Source organism: Columba livia, chromosome 10 (assembly GCF_036013475.1).
Source record: "Columba livia isolate bColLiv1 breed racing homer chromosome 10, bColLiv1.pat.W.v2, whole genome shotgun sequence".
NCBI lineage: Eukaryota > Metazoa > Chordata > Aves > Columbiformes > Columbidae > Columba > Columba livia.
The window spans coordinates 6,977,902-7,000,630 of record NC_088611.1 but is presented as its reverse complement, the minus strand read 5'-3'; the positions used below and the strand labels follow the sequence as shown (position 1 = coordinate 7,000,630).

The window sequence follows — 22,729 nt, the reverse complement described above, 5'->3', positions numbered from 1 at the left end:
TGCACACTGACTGCTTGGCAGTGGGAGGAAACGTCCCTCTGACATGTTGCTGTAGTGCTGCTGATCCGTTTGCTGCTCAGTGAGAAGATCTGTTCTAAACCAATGACCAATGTCGATAGTAGGACTGAGCTTAGAGAGGGCACTTCTTGGTGTAATCTGTGAAGCAACCGTTGGAGCAGGCTGCTGATTTCTTCACAGTACCTTCCTATCCCTTAGTTTTGTAAAATGAAGTTTTGCTCCAGTATAGATTTATTGTTACATTACCAAAAGACAAATGTTCTGTGAGAAGGCTAAATTTGTGTGGCTCACCCCAGGGAAAACAAACAAATAAACAAAACCAGAACCAAAAAAAACCCACAAATTAGATATAATGTTAGTTGATAAATTCTGTCCAGAATGGGTAGAGAAGCCTGTCGGCACAGTTACTCATGGAGCAGGTGGGCCTCAGGCAGTGTGCAGAGCCTTTCCGTACAGATCATGCTTTATCTTTTAGAAGTCTTATTTCACTGCTTGCACCGGAAAATTAAAACTCAAGATATATGTTTCAGGTGAAGAACCTTTCAAACTAGCTTTGAAGAACAACAGCTTCTCTCGATGTTTCTAGGGGCTCAGTGATTTCTCTCATCTCAGTCTTTTATTGTACTTAAAACTAGAAGCAAAGCTGTTAAGCTTAGTGAGCACTGTACTCTTTGCACTTTGTAGGTTTTGCTTCCCCAAAGCCTTCCTTGCTCCTCTTGGTGTTCACTGGCCTGAACTTGGGAAAAAGAGGAAAAGGGACACAAAAACCTTATTGCTCTTGTTTATAGGCTTCTGCTTAGAGGTGCTTACGCTGAGGACTGTTACCAGTGTCCCTCCGGAGACATGGACATGTTTGGATGGATCTGTTTTGTTTGCATTCGCTTCCCTGAAACTTGAATTGCATGCAGCAGTAGACTGTCTCATGGGTTCTGAGGTTAGGTGCAGCTTTTGCCTGCTCTAGCATTAAAAGTTATGTGTTTTTAATGGGTTGGGGGTTTGGTTATTTCTTTTGGTTGGTTGTGTTTCGTTTTGTTTTGTTTTCCAAAGTGTGTTTTGAGAAAGCGCATCTCTCTTTGCTAATCTATTTGTTCTTTTTTGATGGATTTACTGTGTGGAGTAGCTGTGCCAGATTTGTGCAAGCGACTTAGTGGGACGGGACTACTGTCAGTCTGAGATTTGGGAATCTTGGGCAATCACAGCACTTTGTGCAGCAGTTCAGTCGTGCTTTACGGTCTAACACTGAGGTTTAGTCTTTTGGAGTGAATTGATGACTCCTCTCTCAAGACACTGAGAAAATTGATGCACATGTGGATTGTATGGAAATTAATTGCCTTTAAAATGAAGCAGGGAGGGAGCTGGTGATATCTTTGTGCCACTTTAATATCTTCTTTCTTTCTAGGCAGTTCCTTGTAGCTGTGATAGATTCATGTAAGGTATCCGTAGTTTCGTGCCATTAAAATGTTCAAAAAACTTGTTATTTGAAAGGAATGCCTCAAGGTTTTCAGATTATACATGTCACTCCTCTAACTTCATACAGTGTTTTTTAAATTAAACACACTGCCTTTGATTTAAGAGTATTTTTGCACATATATCTGTATATCAGATTATTGTACTTGATTGCATAGAATACTTGTGCTTAATTCTAGTAATCATAGAAGAACAGTCAAAATAAGCTCTGTTTCAAGGGATTTTTGTGTTAATAATATTTAAAGGAGAAATAATAAATAGTGATTAACTCTGAGCTTGTTTCGCTCAAAAGCAAAAAAAGGTTGAGCACTGTTAAGATCTAAAAATTATCTAAATACTTTGTACACCTTGCAGTTTCCTTTCAATGCAAGCTCTGAACTGAGGTACATGGGGGATATAAGATGTCAGTGTCCTTTTTTTTTATGTCCTAAAGTATGTATGCAAATCCATAGCCTTCTTTGTCTTCTGCCGGTGTACAATTCACGTGTCCAGCATTGCACTGCCACTGATGCGCCCTTCCAAAATTCAGCACAGCAATGAGAAGCTCGGTTAGGTCCCCTGTAGTCCTAAAGAAACCCCCTGAAGTAGTGAGACACGGTGCATGAGCTGCTTGAACGGTCACTTCCGCAGAGAGCACACGGGTTGTCATTTTCCACCGCAACATAAGCCTTTGCTTTGTGGGAGTGTTCATGGTAAATCCTGATTTTCTGTTTTTCTGTTTCAGTATGTATGACTAATTGCCCCACTCTGATTGTCATGGTGGGTCTCCCAGCAAGAGGAAAAACCTACATCTCGAAGAAGCTGACGCGCTATTTAAATTGGATTGGAGTGCCTACAAAAGGTGATTGGTTTACTTTTGTTGACATCAGAAGGACAGGGCAGATGTTAGGTGTTTTATAAACATAATTCTCTGTAATTTTTTTGCCAAGTTTGTCTACTTAAAATCCTTCTGCTCTATTAACTTATTTTTAAGCAATAGCATACACAAGCTTTCTGTTCCATTTAGATGTTCATTAATCAAATCTGGTGACTGTTCGTTTACCTCCTTGCTCTGGCAGGTGCCTAAATCAACGTTTTACTCTTGTCCCTTAACACTTTGGTTCTTCAACTGTCCTTTTGTTTTTTTTTCCTATTTATGTGGGTGAAAGGGAATCTTGTTTACAAGTGGAGGAGCAGTCAGCACTTCTGGGTTAAAGTTCTGACTTCTCCGTCTTATTTTGTTTGTGAACTTTGTGCAACCTGTAATTCTCTGTGTAACTCCCTGTTTAACTGCATTCGTGGAATGAGTTACAGCTCTTTGTCTGAATATTAAGAGCCCAAGGAACTGAAACAGCCGGTGATTGTCACTCTTTTAAGGACTTGACTTGTGTGTTTTGAGTAGAAAGGATGGCTCAGACTGGCCGTGCCAAGGACCTGCCTGTTCTCCTCATTTTGGAGCTCCTGGAGTGTCTTGTGGGCCCAGATTGACAAGTAAACAACACCTAAGTCCACTGAGCAGCCATTTCCCCAGCTTTTTTTTGCTCTCTGGAAGAAAAAGACTGTTTTAGTGTTCTGTGACTCTACGTCTGGTGCAGTAATGGTAGCTTTATAGTTATGACTAGTTAATCATTTAAACAACATTCAACATATTAGATCATACTAAAGTGTAGACTTTTGGCTGGTTATTCAGACATGTTACCTAGTACCTCTAAATGAAGATGAAGAGTTCTGGCCTATATTTAAACTGCCTTTTAGGGTATAGCTTTTTGAGTTGTTTTCTTAAGCTCTTAGAAACCTGTTGAATACGCTTTATTTAGATAAGATGTTACGGAGGATACATTATATTGAGTATGAAAGTTTACAGGATTTAAAGTTTTGACTGTTTTCACACAGGATCGCCCCTCTGAGGAGCAGTATCTGATACATAGGGATTTCAGTTTTATCCATTAGGCTGAGATGGAATAACAATCTAAGTAGGATAGCTGGTATTCAAGCTGATAGAATGTGTGTGATATAACTGCTGTTGTGTTAGATACATATCTAGCATACATGTGTGTAGATATGTACATATGTCATTGTGTTGAGTGTTTTACTATCTGAACTTCAAAAAGCAGTAATCCAGTATTGGGCAATAAATGAGATACTGTCCACATCTGGCTTATGCTTGGTTGAATATATCACAAATACGTTAAAATAGTGATAGGAAAAGTTCAATGGGCTGTTGAGAGCCGCACATCAGAAAATATATGTGCTTGTGCTTAATAAAAAATACTTAGAGCATTTCTGCCTAATTTTACAAAAATATACAACCTAGAGTTGCCATATGAGCTTCTGTTCTAGGTTGTTGGTTATGGTTTGTCTTCCCTAGAAAGGATGACTTGGGATTTTCCTGGAAAGCTACAGACCCTTTCTGTTGTTCGTATCATCAGTGATGATGCAAGTTCAGCACCTTTATCGAAGCCAAAGTCAATCTGAAATATCTCAAATAGATGACACATTGCCTAACGTGTCCAGTTGATTTGGACTGAATTTATATATTTTAAGTATCAAGTAGCCCTGACATCTCTTACCCTTTGGCTCTTAATGTCTCATAAAATTAGAGTGTGCTTAATGTAGTAAGTGTTCTTATTCTCTGAAACAGATGGTGGAATTTATGAAGTTATTTAAATAGAGGAAAGATAAATGGCATCTTGTCACATACATGAAGCAAGCTAGAGAGTTCATGAACAGAAGGTGGATGTAAATAGCCCAGGGTTGATGTTACTTGGATCATTTCAGCCATCAGTTCCGTGTTTTCCTTTGTTCCTTCCAAAATCCTCTGTCAACTGGAATGTGAAATGCTTAAAAATAAAAAGGACTTTTGTCTGGGTTTTTTGAAGGAAATCAGGTCGGTTAGATGCCTGAATAGAATAGTGTTGCAATGTGGTTTTTAGATACTAAACTTTGGGAAGCATTTTTGAATAGTGCTGGTTGTGTGGTGGTTGTGATATCAGTTAGCTTTGTGAAACTTTTCCACAGGGGTGGATGCTAATAATCAGGGCTAAAGATCATCCCACTAGATAGTGCTTTTTCCATTGCTGTGCATGACCCTCCTGCAGTAAGTATTCTTTCTTAATGAAATTCATTATTTTGATCTTTAAAGGGCTGTTTCCTGACAGCACTGGCCATCTGAACTTCTTGCATCATCTGGCCAGTATGGCCAGTGCTCATTAAACTGGACTGTGCTATAATCCGTGTCATACAGTTGACCACAAAAAAGTTACATCAACATTGTTGAATACAAACAAAACTTGACTTTGGGGGGTATAAACAATATTGATTTCTTTATCCTCTGCCCCCTCCCAACCCCCCCTCATTCCCAACGGCAATCTATGTACAGCAGCTGATGGTTGAGCTCTTTTGTCATAGGTCTTTTTTTCTGAATTACAACACAGCAGTTGTGTCTATTACTTCTTTTCATTCTTTCCATAGATGAAGTCTGACAAGTAGTTGTACCTTGACAGCTTCTCAAACAGAATAGTTCAGTTTGATCTAACGTTTAAAAAAATGCTTTGCAGCTCAGCAGAGAAAATCTATAGGTCAGAAACAAGTTAAACATTAATTGCACTTCGGAGGCCTACTTCCAGTTGTCGAATGAAGTTAATTAGGGTACAGTGTCGTTGTCTGCCACGTGGCAAAACAGAACTGCCTTGTCCTAATCCCATGTCCAATACTGCGACACGTATACGGCCATAGACCTTATAGACCTTTGCTCGGATAAGGAATTGTTTTCTTTGACCACTGTTAAGAGATCGCAGTAAGATTAGATTCAGTACTGATGCTGTGGGATGGTGTATGGGTAGTGTTGGTTTTGGTTTTTTGTGTTTTTTTTTTTTGCAACGTAAGCATTTTTAAATAAATGGAACAGAGGTTGTGAAATCATATGTACTGATCCTTAAGGTGTATTAGAGCAGAGTTTGGAAGAAATGTTTCCACAACTTGAATTTCAAGTTTCATTTGTCAAAAGCAAGATTGGCTCTTCCTTGCTTAAATAAGAGCTGGAAGTTTTGGGAGGTGCTGCCAGAATATTATTTCACTGCACGTATACCCAGAAGAAAAAGCTACATTATTTGTAGTGCTTTATAGACTATTGAAATAGACTTCCAGCCACCCCTGCAGAAGAGGAAAAGAGTTTCCTTTTTCCAAGCAAACCTGCAGACAGAGGCCCAGCAATACAGTCAAGAGGCTCCCTTAAAGCTGCCTACAGCCCAAGTGGTTTTTTTTGCCATTTCCATGATTGTTGTCTTTGTATTTAAAAACAAACAAACCCCCCAAAACACAAGAAGAAGTATGATATGTTGACTTACTACATGATAAATTATTTTGTCCTTGCAGGTAGTTTGGTTTCAAAGCTGTCATAACATTTGTCCTTTTTACATGAATACTGTTAGTTCCCACTAATACTGGTTTCTTCTTGGCAGAGTTTAATGTTGGTCAGTATCGTCGAGATTTGGTGAAAAAGTATAAATCTTTTGAATTCTTCCTGCCTGACAACGAAGAAGGCTTGAAAATCAGGAAGTAAGTTTGAAAGCGTTTGGCTGTGTGATGCTAATTGTATTTAAAATGGTACCCTCTGTAATTTGCTCTTAGAGACTGCCTTAATTTGCATTTTTGTGTGCTCAAGACCCGTACAAGACAGCAGTATAAAATGACAAGGAGAAGAAATTCGAGAGGAGGTTAAAATTGGTTTGTTTAGATTGCTTAGAATTTGGGGTATTTTATTCTTAATTGCTTTATTTCAAGCATCAAAAATGCAGAGAAGGTAAATACTTGATTCCTTTTCACCTTTGAGTTGACTGTGAGTGTTTTTACAGCTGCAGATATTCCAGGATATTTTTCACTCAGAGCAAAGCAGTTTTAAAAAATAGTTATTATTTTTCTTAACTTTTTGTAAGGTATCAGCTAATAGATGTGACTCTGCTCTCTGATTTCTAAAATGCCTTTTTAGAAATCCTGCGTGAATAATAAAGAAGAAAAAACCCACATAACTACTCATCTTTTTGGTTTGCATACTGGAATTTTTCTCCTGGAGGGCTTTGGATGTATTTCTTGTTACCCATTCAAATGAGTGGGAATAAAACTCTATTATTTTCTCCCTGAAATCCTGTTTTTGGCTGCCATGTGGGTGTTTCACACAGTCAATCAGTGCACTGCCTCGAAAATTGCCATGTTTTGCTAATGCTGTGCAAGGCAAGGTGAGCACCAGTGTGGACATCTGTGCCCAGATGGAGCACTGGAGACTCCCCTCTCGCCTGGAAGGAGGTTGTGCTTTCATGTGCAGGGAAGAACTTCAGAACAAAGAGAAGGTCAGAGCAAGAGGGAGCTGCCTGTCTTTCTTACAGGAAGGTCTTCTGATTTTCTTGACTATTCGTTGTCTTTTTTTTGTATGTTCAGGAGAATGCTTAAGGGAATGCAGTATGAAATGAGAAGAAACAAATTTTAGAGGAATGGAAATGCAATTTGTTGGGCTACTTAAAATACAGAGTATTTTTTCGTTAATTGCTTCAGCTCAAGAATAAAGAATGTCTGGACTTTCCTACTGTCTGGACTGACGGTTGTGGCTCCTGCTGCTTGTCCTCTCTGTTCCCTTCCCCCTTCAGCAGCAGTTGGGTATTGTTAATGTCAGGGAAGACCAACTTGCTGAAGAACCTCCTAATCCTTTGTGACTGAAGCACAGACACGAGGGCATGAGGTGCATTAGCCTTGCAAGCCCCTACCGTTTGCTTGGAGGTAGAGCCAAACCTTTCATGCGTCTCTGTGTCACCTGTTAGACTAAATGATGGGGAATATAACATGAAATACGCTGTGTGAGCTCATCTGCCTATTTAGCAATGAGTAAAGAGGGTTTATATTTATTTAGTGAAGAGTTGACTGATGAATCTCAGTTCCTGACATCCATTAACTTGCTAATGTGGAAATACTGTCAGGAAAGCCTTCATTTTTCTTTTCAGATAAAGCTGTGCATGCAGAACATGGTAAATGTAAGAGAAGAGTTACGCATTTTGGTCTGCAAGTCAAAACAGAGGAGTAATGTATAGAGAAGCTGTTGAAATGAACAGGGTTTTATGCCAGTACTGCAAAAAGGCTGTACTCACTGGAAATAAATGGGGCTCTGTTCTACTAATGAGTAAATCGTGCACAATGTTAATGTGCAATTTACACACAATAGTTCAAAAGAGAAGAAGTACATTACTGAAAAATAGTTGTCTGTCCCCTTCAACTTAGGGCCACGAGATAAAAGCCTTAAGTTGATTGACTTTTTTCCCTCTTTGAGAATCAAATTAAGAAGCAAATATCTATGAATAGGTAATTGGGAAAAAGGTTGCAGGTATGGTTCGGTGATGTTTATCCTGGTCAGCTGAGCTGATGGGGTGTTCTGGGGTGATGTGTGGTTGCATCAGTTGCACAGAGGATCACTGGGCTGGCCTGGCCTGTTTTGGGGCAGGTGGCCATGGCTCTGTTTCCTTTGCATAGCTTGACTGACCTCTCAGGGTTTTTCCCACCTTTTGGGGGGAGAGCTGATTAAAAAATGCGTGGTTTTGAGAGAGATTATGTAACAAGTGCATTAACAAAATGACTTGAACTGGCATTTGAGTTTTGTTCTCTTTCATTTTTAAGACAGTGTGCCTTAGCAGCGCTGAATGATGTCCGGCAGTACCTCAGTGAAGAAAACGGGCACGTGGCTGTAAGTTTCTTGTTACAGATGTTTCCTTACAAAACAGTGTGTGTCTGCTGGATAATACACAGCCGGAGTCATTCCAGTATCTCTTCAGTGAATCAGGTGTTTTTTTCTTTTGGAGTTGTTGTTAGGTCTGCCTGTTGCTGCACTGAAGCTCAGGGTGGTGATGCTGTGTTGAGCAACCACCTTTGTGGTTTGAGAGATTAGCTGAGGAGAGGGTAGCACTAAGAAAAATGCCCCCCTTCTCTCCACATTGTATAATGTACTGTTAAACACTATTGATATTGTGTATTCACAGTAGTAATACTTTGTGATAGCATTGCTTTTCTGGAGACTACTGACATGACTCTGGTATTTTAATTAACTGATTGGGGAAAACCATCAACTGTAAGTTTTGCTGGGGACATGAGGTAAACTTTATACGTTGGCAAACTTCATATTTGGTAAAACACTGGTGTATACAGAGTTAAATGTAAGTTTTTAGAAAAATGGCTGCATATATCTTGCAATTCATGGGCAGGATTTACAAGTCTTGCAGATCTTCCCTTTAGAAGTTTTGCACTCACATTTTGAATAGCATATTTATTGCAACATCTTTTCTGTGTAGTATAAATGCACTAAAGAACTGTGCATTAGTATTTGATACTGATATGGGCCAGGAGGAAGGTTCTGTCTTGTGTTATGTGTTAGGCTCAAATTCTTGTTGCTTCTTCCAAATACATTATTCTGTTAGTAGTGCTTTCAAAACATTACTCTATTTTAATATTTAGAAAATTGAGTGTAAAGTAGGAATATCTTTTGTTTTCCTGTTGGGCATGTTGGGGTAGCAGTTTAGAGGGAAGGAAAAGTGTTTTCATTGCTTTCCTTCACATTGAGGGACTTTGAACCCTTATTTTTGTTGTTACTAACACAGTGCTTCTCATGGCTATGATGCTTTTAAAATTCCTCTCTCTCTCACCTTCTCCTGTAATTATTCCTAGGTCTTTGATGCTACAAACACAACTCGAGAGCGTAGAGAAACTATTTACAAATTTGGTGAAGAAAATGGATATAAGGTAAATCAAAGGCAAAGGAGTTCTGAGTTAATACCTGGACAAGTAAGGCAGTGGTAGTTTTGCCTGTATCTGAGTTAAGTGCAGTAGCATATGCCACATCCTTCCTAGATGTTCTTGGTGCAGTTCGTATTTTTGCTACAGAAACGCAGAGGGAATTCTGTGTTAGTTCTGTACCAACCAAATACTTTCTGTGGCTTTCTGCCTTCTGTCCAGGATAATTTTGCATTAGCTGTTCTCCAGTAATCTTTCACTTCCTCTAAACTTGTGTCTCCATAAACCTGTGATACAGCAAAACACAAACCGCTTTTTAAGTGAGGCTGCTTCATTAGCTGAAAGGCTTCTAAATTATTGTTTCAGAAGCATTAGTTGCTGTTTGTGTGGCTCAACTTGCATCCTCTCCATCTTCAGTTTTTATCACTGCAATTTTTTTTTACTTATAAGCATTGTTGGGGAGAAGAGTACAGAGCATGATGCTTCAGGGAACAGTAAGCCAATGATTTGTGATGAGGCTTTCTGGAGAAACCTGAGTAAATGAAGGGAAGTTAACTCGTGGTCCTGTTAAAACAGGGATTGGCATGGAAGTGGGCAACATAGTGCTGGTGTGTGTTGGTTTCCAGAGGCTTTATAACGCATCTTCCTTCTTCCCTCCTTCGGTACCCGTGGCTTCCCGATCGGACTGAAGACTTTTTTTGTTGAGTCTGTATGCGTTGATCCAGAGGTGATTGCTGCAAACATTGTGGTGAGTATAGAAAAGTTTGCTTTAACTGTTTTTAGTCAAGAGGTTTAAAGGAGCTCAGTATTCCTCCTTACAGGAAGTTCCAGAAGAAAATAACATTAGCTCCCATTAATGGAACACTTTTCGATTCTTTTCCTGTCCATGTGTATACTAACTCAGAAGTTTAATTCTATAAAGAATAGCTCTTTTTGCTTTACATGTATTTTAATTAAGTTCCAGAAATAAGGTTTTGTGTTGTGTTGTCCCCCTTCTTATTTTATTTAAATTCCATTTAAAATGGAAAGGAACTTATGTACTACTGCTGTTTTTATTTTAAACAGCAAGTGAAGCTGGGTAGTCCTGACTATGTTGATTGTAGTAATGATGAAGCGACAGAAGACTTCATGAAAAGAATAGAGTGCTATAAGAACTCATATGAGACGTTAGATGAAACTCTTGACAAGTAAGTGATGAAATAATACTGTGATCACAATTGTGATATTTTAAGATGTTTCCTTAGAGGATGGAGCATCCCTTGTTGGGGATCCGGGCTTTCTAGTCATGTTTGTTTAATGGCTTGAGCTCTCTTTCCTTTCGCAAATTAGACAGAGTTGGGTTTGGAGGTGTAGCTGGAAACTTGCCTGCTTGAGGAAAGTTGGCTGTTGAGTCTACTCTGGAACAATGGTTCTTCTGGAACAGAAATTATTCCAGACTTGCTGTAGTGGTTGGTTGTTACTAGTTTTGGTTGGGTGTTTTTTAGTATGTAGTGATTTGTAAGTATGAGTGATTTGTAAGCATAACTTCATTTGCTGATATGGCTAAGATTAATTTCTAACACATTGGTCTTAAAAATGTGACTTCTAAATTTATTTATTTGTACTTGCAAAGTATCCTGCAGACAGAGGGCTGTGAGAAGCTTTCATAGCTAGGTTATTTTCCCTCATGCCAAAGAACTTACCTGTTTCTCATTCACTTTCAACACTTGAAAGTAAGGTAGGGATGAACCATGCAAGGAGGAGACCTGTTCTCTTGCTGCAGTCCAGGATTTCAGTGTGGATTTTAGAGCTGTGCTCATACCAGCTGCTCCTGGTTTGTTTTGGGACCAGTGCTATAGAGAAGGCTGAGCTGCATTTTAATGTAATTGAGCGTAAGTGTGAAGCTGGTTCAGTCAGATCAGCTCATGCATGTAATTTCTGTCACAGGCCTAATGGTTATGCTTGGATGCGATAGTAATGATTAACTCCGAAGAGATGAGGTGATGATGCTTGGTTTTATTATAAGTTTGCTTCATTTCTAGTGGTGTAATGTCTCAAATGCATTGCTGGGAACCAGTAGTGCTTACTTTGAGCTCAACAGATTTTCTTCCTCCTTTAAGCTAGAGGCTACTTTGAAATTATAGCTCAGATGATAAAGGATAAGCAGTGAAAATTGAAACAGTAACCTTTCTGATGCTAAGAGAAGGTAGTGATGGGGTAAATTATAGTGCTGTTAATAAATAGTTGTTGATAGAGTAGTTGAGAGAACGTCTTGCTCCAGGCTAGTTCTTGGTCCTTCTCATCTGTAGTTTTTCTGGAGGGGTTACCTGAGATGGGTAAATAGTGACCTGTGCCTTTTGGCTCCTGGTGTAATCAGACAAATACTTGCTGGGGGGGAAGTGTTTGTAACCCGGAGAAAAATACCTGGTGGCGTGAAGTATCTGGATATCTTATTGCAGCTGCCACGGTTGAATGACTCCACTGAACTTTCCTGTCAGTGGGAGGGCTGTATTTTTCCAAGAGTAGGATCCAGATTTGAGAGACAAAGTGCAAGTAAAGGGAACAGAGTAAAAAAGAGATGTGAGCAGCTTACATGTGAAAGGAATAGAGTTCATCCTGTACCTTTGGAGCATTGCGTTATTTCTTAGGACTAATGCATATTCCATGGGAAACTGAGGATTTGTTTCTTACTTTTGCTTGTCGCCCCTTTGTTTTATAATGAGAGAGAGGGTGGGAAGGTTGTGGTATATACTAATAGAAACTATGTGAAATCTTACCAGTCTTCTTTGTTTGCTCGTGAAAGGGATCTTTCTTATATTAAAATTATGGATGTCGGAAGAAGTTACCTTGTGAACAGAGTAATGGATCACATCCAGAGCCGGATCGTCTACTACCTCATGAATATCCATGTGACTCCTCGGTCAATCTACCTCTGTCGGCATGGAGAAAGTGAACTCAACCTGAAAGGGAGAATAGGAGGAGATCCCGGACTGTCTGTCAGGGGGAAAGAAGTACGTGCCTTCTGAGCAAGTGTGACTGGGTTTTGTGTATGTCTGTGCATGTGTCATTACAGCTTCCTTCCTCTGCACCTTCTTCCTCTTAACGTGTTTAAGAAGGATTTTTTTTTCTAGTTGCGTATGTGGGTAGTGGAAACTGAATGTACTCGTTTTGTGTGTTGTGATTTGGTACGCGCTCCTTACATCTCAATTCTATGGGCTGAAATTCTTTTTTGTTGTACAGCACAAAGCAGTTGTCATGCGAGCTTTATTTTTTAACTGTATTTTTGTAAGATCCTGGCTTGTTGGATAATTGGAAAGGTTCATAAGTGAAAGCTGAAAGGAAAATTCCTGGAGCTAAAGATGGGAGCTGCAGAAAACTTGTGTCTTCCTTGTACTCCTTTCCTTCCCTCCCCTCCCCTCCCCTCCCCTCCCCTCCCCTCCCCTCCCCTCCCCTCCCCTCCCCTCCCCTCCCCTCCCCTGTCCTTCTTGGCTTAACAGAATGCGTTGTATTTTTAGCAAAAACTTCAACGGAGTCTTTTGGAGAAGTTCTAATGAGTTTACAGAGGCTAGAGCCTTTGTGTTCCAAACTGAACACAGTGTGTTGGCTCTGAGCCCTCATCCGGCGTCTAATGTTTTTTCTTGCAGTTTGCCAAAAGCTTGGCACAGTTTATTAATGAGCAAAATATCAAAGATCTGAAAGTTTGGACCAGCCAGATGAAAAGGACAATTCAGACTGCTGAAGCCTTGGGAGTGCCTTATGAGCAGTGGAAGGTTTTGAATGAGATAGATGCAGTAAGTTGTTTTCTAAACATCTGATAAATTGCTTTGTTTGCTAGAGAATGAAGTACTTAATTTTGTAATTATATGCCTTTTATGGGGTAGAAATTAATTTAAGCTGTTTCTGGAGGCTGGAATGACTCTCATTAATTCCTGTTAACAAGGCTAAATGTTTTATTAACATTTGCTGTAATTAATTTGGGCTTGGTTTGTCTTTCCCAGTAAAACTTTCCCCTCTAGAAGCCTTGATGCTAATAAGTTTTTGGTAGGTGGGGGTTGTAAAGAAAAAGGCTTTGCTACCTGGCACTTTCCAACTGCACTCGTAAGATATGTAAGCAGGGACAACAGATCAGATGTGGCCTTGGTCAGTGACCTTGCTTGCCCATGGATGTAACTTCACTTGTATAGGGATTTAAGGATTCCTTCTAACCACATCTGAGTCCAGCTGCGTGTCCTGCTCATCACTTGTGAGAATTTTAAGTGTCAGAATAACAAAATACATTGTTAAAAGTTGGTTATATATGATTTTGTTTAAGAGTGATATCTGCTTTTTGCACAGCTGGAAATCCATGTTTTAAAATTATTTTTATTACCTATAGGGAGTGTGTGAAGAAATGACATATGAAGAAATACAGGAAAATTATCCACTTGAATTTGCACTGAGAGACCAAGACAAATACAGATACAGATACCCTAAAGGAGAGGTATGCTAATTTTTTCTCTTTTAAGGTGCAGGGCTTCCTTGTCGTCTTTAATAAATGTGTGCTGTCTTTAGGAAGAAAAAAAAAGAAGAAAAGTAATAAAAAGGTTGTTCACTCTCCAGGGGGAGCACATGGGAGCTTGCAAGGATTGAACTCAGACCATTTAATTTAATTCAGGACTTGAAAAACGAAACAATGGATTTAGAAAGACAGTTGAGAGCTTTTATCTTTTGGGCTTGGGCATCGTTTCTGTGCTGGTCCTGCAGTGATAAAGCAGGAAGAGTGATTGCAAGGCTTCAAACTATTGCATGTGCCAAGCACACTGCCAGGATTGCCTTTTTCTATCCATCCGTGCTGGAGCGAAGGGCTGTTTTGCATGCGGCTCTGGCTGAAACGCTGCGGAAATCTGTAGCCACGTTGGTCTTTCACTTTAATAAACTCCTTGCCTCTGGGAAAATAACTTGCAGCAGCTTTTCCAAAGCAAAGCCATTGCAGCACAGCAATGACCAGATGATCACAGGCCCCTGTGGGTGCTGCAGGCCGGGGGTGGGGCAGCAGGGCCGAGGGGACATTGGACGAGCTGCTCTGTTTGTGTCCTGAGAAGTGGAGCTCTGAGGTCTTTCCTCAGCAGTCAGGAGTAATCACTGTGCTAAGGGCGGCCTGTGGTAAGAGCTGGGGTGTTGTGGCTGTGACCCTTGTCTTACTAATGAGGCAGTTACTAAGCTGCAAAGTTCTCCTAATCCGTGTGAACAAGGAGTGTTTGGTTTTCAAACTGATGCCATCCTCTAGGATGGTGACAAACATTCCAAACCACCCTTTGGGGTGACCAGTTGACCTCAGGGGTTTGTCCAAGGCAGTTTCTGTGTCACAGTAGCTGTCGCAGGGCTTGCAGAGCCAGGCTGGAGCCCGCTGCGTCCCTCTTGCCAAAGTCTGGATCAGTTGTGCTCTCCCCAGCTGGGCAGCCCCCACGCCTGCACTGGCACCAGGTGAGGCCTTCCTGCCTTGGTCCTGCCTGCCCTGCTGTGTGACGGACTGTGTGACCCTGTGTGCCAGGCAGGACACGTTCTGCAAGTCTTGTCTTTGCTGTGCATGTGAAAATTACCTTTAGCACACACACGTGGAAGCCTTGCTGGTGACCCACAGCAGCAGAGTCGCTGTGCATGCTGCATGGGCCGGGCTGCGGGAGGAATCGGGCCGCCTGGCATGGTGAAACTGAGTGGGATGGTGGCTGCCATCACCAGGCCAGCTCATCAAGCTGTTAGCTGGCTTTCAAAGGGCAGCCTGAACAAGTCAGGCTTTGTGAACGGTTTGCATGCTGACTGTAGGCTGGGCTTCCCGGATTTTTGCTTGGGAGAGAGATGCTTTTGAAGATGAGGTATGGAAAATGATGTGCAAGACTTAACCTGTACATTTGCAGGTGCTGTGAATTAAATTCTAGGGATTTTATGAAAATTCTTCATCATAGTGACTAATTTAATACAGCTTTTCCATGAGGGAGCTGTGTTTTGTTATATGGATGCTCTTTGGTAGTCTGGAAGACCTGGACTGTGTTCCTAATGTAAGGAAAATTATCACTACAGTATTTGTGCACTAATGTAACATGTAGAAGATGAGTAATATGGAAGTATGATCAACTTTATGTATGATTCAAAGAGTTTTCCCTTTTTAATGTGCTGTGTATTTCTGTTCCCCTCCCAGTCCTATGAAGATCTTGTTCAAAGACTGGAACCAGTAATTATGGAACTTGAAAGGCAGGAAAATGTGCTTGTCATATGTCACCAAGCTGTCATGCGCTGTTTGCTTGCATACTTTCTAGACAAGCCTGCAGGTGGGTCTTCCCTGATAGATTCCAAATGATCTAATTTTTGAAAATTTACTGATTAGAGTTCCAAACAGTGAATTCTAACAATGTCTTTTATCATAAGAGGGTGGTTGTGCTCGGCAAGTATGCAAATGTAATTTTTTCCTATTTGACCTCCCCACATAGGTGGTTTTTATTGAGCTGCTTCTCACCTGTTAGGCTGTAATGTTTGTTTTTCTGCAGCTGTTTGAATAGCAGTGCTAGGGAAGAAAACAGATACTCTGTCAGATAAAAAGAGACTTTTAAGTGGTTGACCTGTAACATAATAGAAGAGTTAGCGTTCTTGTAATCCGTATTTCATATGTAATTTCTTGTTCAATTTCTCAGAACAACTGCCTTACCTGAAGTGCCCGCTGCATACGGTCTTAAAGCTGACGCCGGTGGCTTATGGTGAGTGGTGTTAAGTGTTTATAATGTATAAGTAACTATACTGTTACTTACGTCTGTGTTACCAGTAAACTTTGTGAGGCATTTCGGTTAAAACACATTTCTAATTTATTTTGCTGTAAAAGAGAATTGAGCTCTTAGGTTTGACATTCATGTATGTCTGTGCAGCTTTGTTAGAATCAGTGAATCCTTTGGTTTCTGTTTGCTTTGCGTTATGCCAGAAAATAGGTATATATTAGTGAAGGCCTGAGACTCCCAGTGGCTGTAACTGCTAGTGGACAGTTTTCTTTTGTACTCAGTTCATACTGTCTCACTAATTCCTCTGGCAAACCTGTGCCAGTTACACATCCGGTACAGTAAGATCTCAGGTTTTATTATGTGTTGGAGGGTATTGCTTTTTAGAAGACAGGCAAATTTAAACTTGTGTAGGTTTGACATCTTACAAAGGGAGCTCCCTTTACCCTTAAATAAATTTGTTCTCTTTCCTGAAGATTTTGTTTGTGAACCTTCACACAACCACATGAATTTCCCCTGTTTGCTGTTGGCAGCAGCTGTTACCAGGCCTGGCTCAGGGGCCTTCACTGAGATTTGCCTCCAGCTCGTAAAGTGTGTGGTGTGGGTTGTAATGGGTTTTAGGCTGATAGCTAATTATGTTTTGCCTGTGTTTCAACCTCAGTGTAACGTGTGCCTGCCAGTAATGTTCTTTAAATGGTGGCTTAATTATATCTTCCTATATCTTATTACACTTTAGAAGATTATTTATAGACAGAATTGTCTGTACAGTTTACCAGGAAGTGAATTGCCAAAAAATACTAGTTGAGTTGTTCATCAGAAATGCAAAGTTGTCTTTGATTATCAACTTTGAAAAATAGTAGTCTAGACATGTTTTTGTTAAGTTTCTAGTGAAGTTGTGCCCAAGTAAATAGCTGTTACACTGCAAAATCTGTCTGCAGGGATTTTTGTTGTTTAATTGCAGTGACGTCCTACGTGAGTAATAACTGTCTGTGCTTTGGTGACCTCTGGTGTTCCCAGCCTTGCATGACAAGCTGGAGTTTTGAAAATAGAACACCTAAAACTTGGGTTTACACTTGTTTGTTTGTGTTTGGTTGGTTTGGGGTTGTTTGTTGTTGTCTTGTGTGTTTTGGTTTGGTTTTCTGGGGTTGTTCTGTTTGTTTAAAGTGGGAAGTTGGGTGACTGTTCATAAATCTTAAGGGGACCTGGGTGTTCGCAGTATTTACCGACCCACTAAACGAGAAAGGAGAAGTGGTATGAAATACAGTCCTTGTCCTTTTGACTCCATTGAAAGAAACGCCGTGGTTATTTTTTGAAGCATTTGATATGTCTGTCTGCTGAGCACATTTCAGACGACCTGCTCTTTGGGACTTGGCCATCTGAAAACACAAGGACTATGTGAACTATTTGTACACTAATAGTGTGCAGCATTATTTCAGGCCGTGTCCCTTGGCCGCAGTGAGGGTGCGGGGTCAAACACGGTGTGTTAATACATCCAGCTGATCCTGTTCTGGGGTGACACCTCCCCAGGGGACTCTTCCTGGCGTTGGAAGCCGGTGTCACTCCCACCCTGCACATCTTAGCTTTAGTAGGGGAGCATCTGTTCCAGCCTGAGAATCAGATTAGGATAAGCGGGACTTTGACGCCAGAATCCAGTGTAGCGGTGTCTGTGTGGGAGCACAGGAAAGAGAAACTGCATCTTGCTCTGGTAGGAACTTGCACCTCGGTGATGAAAAACGAGTTGGGAATATGCAGGTTGCAATTAACTGTGGAGTAACTCATGACCCTTTAGTTTATATTTAAAGCTTTCCATATGATATCTTTTCCTGTCTTAAGCTCAGCCGGCGGTAAGGACTGCGAGGTCTGGGTGGAGGCGCGTCTGCTGTGTAACCCGTCCTTAGGAGTGGCCACAGCCAGGGCCCAGAGCTTCTGCTCACTGTGGGCTCGCAGCGTATCTGTCAGCAGGATGACCAGGGACTCTTTGTGCTTTTCCCCCTTAAAATCTGTTTTCTTGTTGACTGTTTTGCGGAGTGCTGGCTCTCCTGCAGTAGTAGCTCACAGTGGTTGTGACAAATGGGGTTTCTCAGAATAGGTTTTCTTAAGGAAAGCCAAATATTTGTCTTATTAATTTATATTAGTTTTTTTGAAAGTGCAGTGTTTTTCTAAAGAAGGGCTAAAATGACCTTTTCCTGGAGTAATTTCCTGAAGTGGCATGCAGTAATTCTGGGGAGCGTGTTGCGACTTTAGAAAATAAGCGAGCAGAAAACTATGATAAACCATTGGTGATGGAAGACAGACCCTGTCGTGTGTCGGAGGAGTCTGACCATTAATGAGGGTTGTGCAGGGTAATGCTACTCTGTAAGAGTTGTGTTCGTGTGAGGTAAGACGGAGTTTGGCAATTTGATGTTGCTTAAAATGATGTGGCGTCAGTGTATTGAGTAACTAATTCTCCTAAGTGGGTCAGCTCATGCTACCTACATAATAGTTGTCCCTTCTGACTTTAAGTTTTCTCACTTCTCTGGAGTTCTCCTGGTTTTGGGTGGAGAGAAGTTCCTTTCCAGAAATCAACTTTAAACTTCTGTTTAGTTGGGGGTTAAAACTCTGTTTTGCACTCAGAGGAATGGGGTTGCTAATAACACACACTGTACATTCTCATAATCATTTTCAAGTTTTAAAAAATGAAAGCAGCATTTATCTTGTGCATTACAATGAAATTCTAAGAAGTTAAGGATGTTTAAAAACCAAAAAGCTACAAGTAAGAATTTTCTGGCTGAATGTTGTTCATGTGTGTTTAACCATGGAATTTGTTTCAAAGACGCTAATGATAAAGCTAAGGTGAGAATAGGAGATGGATTATCTCATTTGGAATATGTTAATTGTGGTGGAAGAGATTTGTTCTAACAGCTTTTAACTATTCAGAACTTGGGAGATTCTAGTATAAGTCAGAAGGGGGAAATTATTAGCCTTTACTAGCTCAAAACTGGGTTGCATCTTTACTATAAACACACTTTTAAAGCCAACCAATTCTAAAAATGTGTTTTCTATCAACAGGATGTAAAGTCGAATCTATATTCCTGAATGTCGAAGCTGTGAACACACACAGAGATAAACCCGAGGTAAGAATGGTTTTCAGATCAGAGAACTTCACATAAAGTACTGTCTGAGCTGACTTCCATTGTCTCGTGGTTAGAAATGACTTGATAACTCAGCTGAGTGTATTTAATTTTACAAATCAAGCTTTACTACTACTGGTTTGCTGTTTGGGGACTGGGGAGGAAATCCCGTTGATTGAGCAAATTTATATCTTACATATGAGCTCTGGCTAGTAAAACGGGTCATCGTCAAAAATTTCTGCTTCCCTCGCAGATCCTGGTGCTAACGCTGCGGGGTCTGGTGCTGCTTCCCTGCGGGGGCTGCGCCCTGTGCCCGCTGCTCCATTAAAAGTCAGTTTGATAACGTGAGAAAGAAGGGCTGTTTGTGCTGGTTTTCAGAACAGTGGTTTATGGTGAAAAGGAATAGAGTGATGAATGTGTTTTTATGTGTATTCGGTAAGGCACGCAACAGCAAATGTGTTCCTTATGCGAGGGTGCACATTTGTGGCAGTTGTGCAGATTTCGTGCTGGAGGGTTCTGCAGACAAGTTTTGTTTTCATGGCTTTGGGTGTTTGAGTTCTGCACACGCTGACTTTTGGTTGTTCATAGCCAAGATGTTTTCTGGTAATAGTAGTTTTGTGTATTTCCTTTCTTCTTCCCCTTTTTCCTTCTGCTTTACCACTTTTGTGTCTTAGTTTGGTATAGGAAATCCATTCTGTTTTCCCAGTGCGCAAAATACGCTGGAGAAGCATGATGAAAATAGAGAGGGTGTCTCAGAGCAGGTGGCAGGTTATCCGTGTGAAGTTACAGATCAACTGAACCTCTTTAGTTTGGCTTATAAGATATTAGTGCTGAATTTACAGCTTGCTGAAGTATCTTGGGAATTGCTGTTGGAAATGCCACTTCTCTAACTGAAGATATTTATTTGGGGGTGGGGAAACTCTACCTGAATTGCGAAGTGACTCCAGTTAACACCTTTAGTGAGTGATGGAGCTGCACTGACGTTGAGCTTGGGTGGTTGTATTTTAGGTGCATGTAGAGGGTCATGCGGGAGTTGTAGTGGACACAAAGCTGTTTATTTAGAACAGAAATAAATCGTGTTAATGAATTTTGAAAAAGACAAAAAAGGAGCATTTTTACCAAAAGACCCCGAACGCTGTTCTCCCTCTGTCCCCAGAGAAACCCGGAGCGGTGCTGTGGGGTGGTGGTAGCTTTTCATGCAGTGGGCTGAACAAAGGACTGAGTTGGTCCTGTTCTGTTTAAACGCTGTTCAAAAGGCTGTGAAAATTTCAAAGTCTTTCAGTGACATCCCCTATGAAAATGTTAATTACTTCTATAAAATTTTCCAATAGTCTGTTGAAGTCAAAGCATTTAATCAAATACAGTGTCACAGATACCAACGTCATCAAACAATGAAGCTGTTTGACGAAGTGTACTGTTCCGTGCCCCCACAAGTGGTTTGCAGCCGTGTTTCAGAGCAGCGCGCTCCCGGCTGCAGCTGAAAGCCTCTGTTTTCACATCGCAGGAATGCAGGGAAAGCACCAGACTTGTTATTGTATGTGTAGACTTCATTGTACCATCAAGATTTGTCTGAAGTGGATTGAAGCCTCATGTTTGTCAGCATTGTTGTGACTTAAGTTCCTGACATTTTCAAATGAAGGAGTCTGTAGTCCTTTAATTGAAAATAATTCTGGGGAGTTACTTTAGCTGTTGCTTGGGTTCCCTCTTTGGGCCAGAAGACAAGCACTGGGGTGAGGTGTGTCCTTTACATCTCTGTCTGAGTGAATGACGGGGAGATGGCTCGTGGCAAGAACTATTGATCTCCTTTTTGCTTTTGTGGATGGAAGGGGAGAGGGAGATGTTAGTGAAGCTGAGTTTGCTTACCAGGATGTAAAGCAAGTACTCATGAAACCAATCGGCATGAGCTTTCAGGAATTGGCAAGATTTGGCCTAAAATGGGCCAAATCTTAGACTGAGATCTTGGAAGGAACTTCCCAACAGTTTATCAGTCTGCTTTCTTGGTCGAAGGGGAGCACTGGTTGCACATCTGTGGTACGGTGGCAGGTGTGGCTCCCGCGCCGGGTTCTGCGCGGCTGCGCTCACGGTTGTGCGTCCTAACGGGAGGGTTTGGCTGTGTTGCTGTTCTGCTTTTGCTTGGTTTGAATAATTTGCTGCATTGGATGTAATTTTTTTTTCTACAGCCTCTGCAAAATGAGGTGAGGTCTTGTTGGTGTCATCAGTCGTGCATGGTCAGGGTGTCCGGGAAGAGCTTGTTCTGGTTTGTCAGGTGTAGTCCATTGCCTGTAATACAAGCAAACGTTGAGATCTTCCCTTGGGGAAGAAGCGTGTGGCACAGTTAACACAGCACTGGCAGTCGCCAGTGGGTAGTGGTGTGCGTGCCAAAGGACGTGTTTCAGTGATTCCTGCTTGGGCCTGTGCAGCGTTTCCTCCTAAACACGAGTGACCTGAGCTTTTGGCAGTACTGTCAGTGTGGGATCAGCGATTACTGTCCCTGTTGTCCTGCTCTCTGGTTCTGGAACACCAACCAGCTGTCAGTCTGTTGCGTTCTGGGGGCGTGGGGGGGCTAAAAGAAAATCTCTGCTTTGAAATAAATGCAGCTGTGTACTTGTAAAGGAATCTGATTGGTGGTTTTGTTGCTCTTACTGCTGCATGATAAATATTCTCCTCTGTATTTTTATTATTACACAGAATGTAGACATTTCCAGACCTCCTGAGGACGCTCTTGTAACAGTCCCTGCTCATCACTGAATCCCGTGTGCTGATCAACTATCGAACTTGGGGTGCTGTTTTCATCCTACTACTTCAAAATAAACAGAAAAACTAATCATTCCAATCACTTTGAAATAAAAAGGCCCCAACCAAACCCAGCAACTCAAAACCCAAACCAAACGTTTGTACAGCGCATTACTTGAAAAAAAAAATCGAATCACAATAAAACTATATTGCACTGGTTTATTTATTGTGGATGTTATCAAACACTGATCGGCTGTCACTGAATGCTGTTTGGGGAAATCGCTGTACGTTAAGAATCCTGCAGCATTAAGTTTTATTGTAACAGCCAGCAATCCTCTAATGTTAGTTGCAGTGTGTTTATTTACAAAAGCCGTGAAACACAACATCCTCTGTGAGATAAGAACAAGCTGAATTTTCATTTCTAGGCACCAGTATTATCTATTTCAGTGCCCTTGGGAGTGATTGGACTGCTACGTAGCATAAAATAACAACCCATAGTTACTGTAAAAGCTTAATCCTGCTGATGCGTAGCTCTCGTGCTCTAGATGTACTAATTACTGATGTGCTCTTTGAAGAGAGTAGCAAGGTTTCAGTTAGTTCCACAATCATCATTCGAGGTGGAGGAATGTGTATAAATACTTTTAATATATGACTCTTCTTAACAGCTGTTCTGCATTAAGTAGGCTTTAGGGTTTGTGGGCTGGTGCAAGTGATTTAAATTTCCTCTTTTCCTGCTTCTTGTATGGCTGTGGGTGATGGAACATTTACAGCTCTGCTCCGTGTATTTTATACCCAGATAGAACCAAATAACCTGTTGGCCACAAAACCTCCTGGCTGTGCCACTTGGTGTTGAGTTAAACCGGTGTCCCAGGATGGGCTGGGACTGGGGGGAACATGAATTACTTTATTCTCTCTGTCATGACTGTGACATGGGAGTGT

General features: G+C 41.1%; 1 protein-coding gene across 14 annotated transcripts in view; it reads left to right on the top strand.

Moving 5' to 3' along the window:
- Positions 1–22,729, top strand: part of LOC102091957 (6-phosphofructo-2-kinase/fructose-2,6-bisphosphatase 4) — a 50,654-nt gene that overhangs the window by 21,799 nt on the left and 6,126 nt on the right. For 6 of the 14 annotated variants that reach the window (XR_010475060.1, XM_065075169.1, XM_065075171.1 and 3 more), the window contains exons 2-13: positions 2,210–2,326; positions 5,925–6,021; positions 8,122–8,284; positions 9,163–9,237; positions 9,920–9,976; positions 10,294–10,415; positions 12,011–12,218; positions 12,852–12,998; positions 13,583–13,687; positions 15,383–15,512; positions 15,873–15,935; positions 18,996–19,060. Coding sequence is in view for 12 of the 14 variants with exons in the window: in XM_065075169.1 (XP_064931241.1) it covers positions 2,210–2,326; positions 5,925–6,021; positions 8,122–8,284; positions 9,163–9,237; positions 9,920–9,976; positions 10,294–10,415; positions 12,011–12,218; positions 12,852–12,998; positions 13,583–13,687; positions 15,383–15,512; positions 15,873–15,935; positions 18,996–19,060 (1,349 nt within the window). In the remaining 2 variants the exon portion in view is untranslated. Of the gene's footprint in view, positions 1–2,209; positions 2,327–5,924; positions 6,022–8,121; positions 8,285–9,162; positions 9,238–9,919; positions 9,977–10,293; positions 10,416–12,010; positions 12,219–12,851; positions 12,999–13,582; positions 13,688–15,382; positions 15,513–15,872; positions 15,936–18,995; positions 19,061–21,745; positions 21,838–22,729 lie in introns of all 14 variants that reach the window. The other 8 variants (XR_010475061.1, XM_065075177.1, XM_065075172.1 and 5 more) reach the window with 3 other exon arrangements.